Source organism: Mytilus galloprovincialis, chromosome 1, assembly GCF_965363235.1.
Source record: "Mytilus galloprovincialis chromosome 1, xbMytGall1.hap1.1, whole genome shotgun sequence".
NCBI lineage: Eukaryota > Metazoa > Mollusca > Bivalvia > Mytilida > Mytilidae > Mytilus > Mytilus galloprovincialis.
This window is the reverse complement of record NC_134838.1, coordinates 16,347,071-16,352,146: the sequence shown is the minus strand read 5'-3', so window position 1 is coordinate 16,352,146 and position 5,076 is coordinate 16,347,071. Positions and strand designations below refer to the sequence as shown.

Below are 5,076 nucleotides of genomic sequence, written 5' to 3'. Positions count from 1 at the left end.
CCACATACCCCCAGATTGAAGCATCCTCCGTATTTAGCACCTGACTTCTGCTTTTCCGTCAACAAACATCTGTAAGCAAGCGTTACACGTATCGGAAAGCAAGCGTTACCGTCGATCGAATCTGAAAGCAAGCGTTCCGAATATACACCGTGTGATGTACATAGCCAAATTTTGCTCAAGTGAATTTCACATGGATATCACGTGAAATTTACGTTAAATATTTCACGTGAGATTCACCTGAAATGAGCTTTTATACATGAAACTCATGTTAAAATTTCACGCGAAATTTACATCAAACGAGCTTATACATGAAACTCACGTTAAAAATTACACGTGAGATTCACCTCAAACGGTATCATACATGAAACTCTCGTGAAAAATTTCATGTGAATTTCACGTGAATTGTGTCATGTGAAACTCAAATTTCACACGAACTTTACAAAAAAATAATTAGTATTTAGATGTTATTTGATAAACTTTATTTTAAAAATTCATGTGAATTACACGAGAAAACAATCGTGTGATTTTCACGAGAAATTCACATGAGATTCAGATGATATGCAAGTGAAACTCACATGAACTGATTTCACGTGAGTTTCACGTATATAAATCTCGTTTTAGGTGAAATTCATATGAATTTTACGTGAGTTTTACGTGAATTTAAATTACGTGAAATTGATGCGAGTGAAACTTGCCTGTGTCTTGAGTGAGTAACCACACTTTCATATTCTTACAGGATGTGAACCAGGATCAACAACTTACCAAGAATATGTCCCATTTACGGAACCAGACAACAAAGTATTTTAAACATAAAAGCTAAGTCGTATCATACAGAAATTTCTTAACATATTTGGACATTCAAAGAATTGCCGATGGATTGGGTTTTCTTATTTTTTGTTTGTTTGGTTGCATCATGGAAACGTAGTTTTAGTCGCGCTTTTTACTTGTACTGAATACGCAATGCAGAACACAGCACATGGCCACTGATCAATTTATGTTCTAGAGAAAAGCAATGCTCTACTGACCTCGCTAAAGATCTAAAAATTGCAGTTATCTTTTCCCTTAAAACAAAATTTAGACAGAAGTCACTTGATAAAATCATAAAAAAAAAAATATTTCTAGAATTTTCAAAGTCTTAAGCAAACCGTTTCAAACTTCTCTGCTTTTTATATTACAAAATAAATAAATGAAGAAGTATTGGTGCGCTTTTATTTTTATAAAAACGGAATTGGTTTAACTTTACAAGATCCTTTTTGAGTAAGCACAACTGCTTTGTTTTCCATTGTTCTATGCCAAAATCGACAGTGTAACCTGTTTTGTGGATCACCTAAAAACCGAGAATTTGCCACATTGCAGGCCACAGACAGTTCATCAAACACTACCATTGCACTGTTAGGACTGGTCATACGTAGATCTTTGATTTCCCCATGTCGGGAAAATATGTTATACAATGAAGACAAATCATAGCCAGGTAATATTCTTTTCAGTTGCCATCGAACATTTAGTGTTGCTAAGGGGCGCTGGTATCTTTCATTTTCTTTGACAAGACTCTTGGTTTCCTTCATCCATCTGAAATAGGATATTGCTTATATATATATATATAATATGCATTTCAACGGAACTCTATATAGAAATGGTTTTTGCATCGGAATTAAACACATTTATTTTAAAACCAGTTGTTGCCATGACACGGGTTATGTTCTTCTCATATGTTATGATGGTATGAAACTAAACCCCTAACGGGAGGGATTGTGTCTGATATTTATATGATGAAGACATAATTTTTCAATCAGTTTAATTGATGTCTGGAACTGGCATGTCAGTAACTGCTAGTAGTCTGTTGTTATTCGTGTATTATTATCATTTTGTTTATTTTCGTTTGTTACCTCTTTTGACATCGGACTCGGTCTTCTCTTGAACTACATTTTACTGTGCGTGTTGTTATTCGTTTACTTTCTACATTGACTAGAGGTATAGGGGGAGGATTGAGATCTCAAAAAAAAACATGTTAACCCCTCCGCATTTTTGCGCCTGTCCCAAGTCAGGAGCCTCTGGCCCTTGTTAGTCTTGTATAATTTTTAATTTTAGTTTCTTGTATATAATTCGGAGTTTAGTATGACGTCCATTATCACTGAACTAGTATAGATATTTGTTGAGGGGCCAGCTGAAGGACGCCTCCAGGTGCGGGTGTTTCTCGCTGCATTGAAGACCTATTGGTGACCTTCTGCTGTTTTTCTGTTCTATGGTAGGGTTGTTGTCTCTTTGGCACATTCCCCGTTTCCATTTTCAATGTTATTATATTATGTTTCGAATATTTAGTTGTGAAGCTGAAAACGCATGATAGCTTTTCATAAATAATCTCTGTACGTCGGAGGCTTTCAATATTGCCTTTATTAGTTAATAACATTACGTGCCAATTTTATTGAATTTTGTTTTTGTTTAGTTTAAACATAAGTATAAACTGTGTATTGATACAAAAATGGTCCTTTATCGTTTTCATACTTAGTTTGTGACATTACAAGACGTCCTGCGTTTGGCGTCTTTATACTATATCTATTAGATGTGTAATTATTTATTTTTCAGTCTGGGAAATATGGTCATGTCGTAGTTGACATTGACTTTGAACAACATCTTTACGCCAAACAATTCGGGATTATAGTCGAGTAGTAGATGTTGACTGCTGAGTACTTTTGTATCGGTATTGTGTTTTTGTCTTTTTTGTCTTTTGAACTTATCTTTTTGCTGAGTGCCGATCTGGTGAGTTATGTTCTTTTCACCTGTTTCAATTGTTTTTGTTTTTTCCTGGTTCTGACAACATTCTTCTATATAAGCGTACGTTTGAGCTCAAAGAATGTTTAACTCCGCTATATTCTTTATGTGCCTATTCAAGTCAGTAGCCTGTAAGTCAGTATAATTGTTGTTCGTTGCTGTATGACATTTTCCCCGTTTATAGTTCTCAGCCTAAATCAGGCCGTTTATTTTCTTGTCTGAATTGTTTCACCTTCTGTCATGCCGAGGTCTTTTATGTCATACTACACGTAAGTGTTTTTATAATTATTGAAGGCCGTAGTGTGACCTGTGTTTAATATTTAAAGAGTTTTGTATCATGGGTTTGCTGATTTTTCATCAGTCTTTGTGTTTGGTCGTGGTTGAAGGCTGTACGGTGACATATACTTGTGTTAAGAGTTTTCTACCTATAGGTTTGTTAATTTTTCATCAGTCTTTTTGTTTTGCTCATTTTTGAAGGCTATACGATGACCTATATACTTGTTGTAAGTGTTTTCTGTCTATAGTTTGTTGATTTTTCATCAGTCTTTGTGTTTTGCTCGTGGTTAAAGACTATACGGTGACCTTTACTTGTTGTAAGTGTTTTCTACCTATGGGTTTGTTGATTTTTCATCAGTCTGTTCATCATTGGTGGAGTGTAGCAGCAAACCTCACGTACAGCATGCACCACATTCTCAAAACACGTACATTTCAATCCATCTTTGCTTGGCACGTCAACTGTTGGTATATCTACAAAAAATAAAATAGTATTTCATAATTAAAAATTTGACGAGAAATCGCATCGTGTACATTTTTACTGAAACGCAAGTTTATTTTGTACTGAGGCTAGGTACAACACTCAAAAAGATATTGAAAACAATTCGCAGTATACCATTTTTTTAAATAAAGACTTGTAATTTTCATTTTTCTAAAGGAAATAATATTGGTATACTGTATGCTTAGGAACGAATACGATATAAAGCGAATAAGACATGAATTTTGTATGAGACGAGAGCTAAAAGTGTATAGGAGGTCAGATAATGGATCATAAGTTGGGTAGGGGTATGGGGATACAATTGTATCCCTTATATCAACAAAATCGTAACTTCTGATACTACTTACCAAGAAGACAACCTTTGTTGACGTATTTCTCTCTTAGTCTAGGCACCGGTTGGTTGGGGTTGACCAGCCGTTTGTATGTTCTCCAAGTATCTGGAAACTAAAATTTACAAATTGAGAATAAGATTAGTGCAGAAGGTATATGCCACCTACGCCTTAATCGGTCGATACAATGGAAACAAACTACATAATTCTTTTTTTACAGTTCACGACGGTTGCTGTAAATTTCATTATAAAAAAAATAGTTGATACGGTCTAAACTATCACTGTGGGTACCATATTTACGTTACCAGCCGGGGTTTGAACCCGGGACCCTAGGAAAATATGCCACCGCCACAGCACAACCAATTTATACTCCTTCAGCAGATGCGACTCATGGTATAGCAGTGATGTATCATCGTACAAGGGGTGATACAGTGGTCATTTGTAAAGGTTTTCTACGTTTCTCACCTAACTAGCAAAGAACTTTAAGTTTTGTAAAAAATACTAATTCAAACAGTAAGTTATGCTGTAGTTGAAGAATACACACTAGCAATGAGATACTACAGTATATGTCAGTATGACCAATATAAGCCGGTCAAGATGCGTACGTGAATAATTATGAAAATGGCCAAAGCAGAAAAATAATTACCAAGTAATACAAACCTGACTTGATTTTGTATGTAATCTCTTTCCTATCTTTGGCACAACTGTTGGAATAACAACATCAAGTTTCTTTGTGTTACCCACCAGCATCCTGCCCCATTTTTACCTACAGTAGGAATTGTTTACCGTTAGTTACATACTCTGTGATATTTGTGACGTCCTATGTAAAACATTATGACGTTCCCGATGCACTGTCTGCGTAGAAAGTGATAGTTCAACTGAGGTATTTTGTTTCATGTAAATGACCAGAGGGTAATAGGCAGACTCTTACTATTCTAATGTTGTTGTAACTATTGTTTAAGGTAAGGATGAAAGTTGGTACCTATTAGAACGTCTAAAACCGCTGTCTTTGTTTACAACTGTCCTAATTCAGGTTCAGGAGGTCCTGAATCATTCTTTGGTTTTGAAATTAGGTGTCAGTATGATTGGTACAACTAGGCGCTTTTAGTTTACTCCTGGCATGTGTGTGGTTTCGTTCCTGTCTGGCTGATAGGTTTTGTAAGGTATTTGAAGATTTAGAACAAAACTAAAAAGAACATACATACA

At 35.4% G+C, this 5,076-nt stretch overlaps 1 protein-coding gene across 1 annotated transcript; it reads right to left on the bottom strand.

The window, feature by feature from the left end:
- Positions 1-1,192: 1,192 nt before the first annotated feature.
- Positions 1,193-4,689, bottom strand: LOC143067268 (testis expressed protein 56-like). Its single transcript, XM_076240394.1, has 4 exons — positions 4,531-4,689; positions 3,889-3,985; positions 3,378-3,516; positions 1,193-1,569 (listed from the first exon to the last, which is right to left on the bottom strand). The coding sequence occupies exons 1-4, from the start codon at positions 4,618-4,620 to the stop codon at positions 1,215-1,217; spliced, it is 681 nt and encodes a 226-aa protein (XP_076096509.1). The 5' UTR covers positions 4,621-4,689; the 3' UTR covers positions 1,193-1,214.
- Between the last annotated feature and the right edge of the window lie 387 nt (positions 4,690-5,076).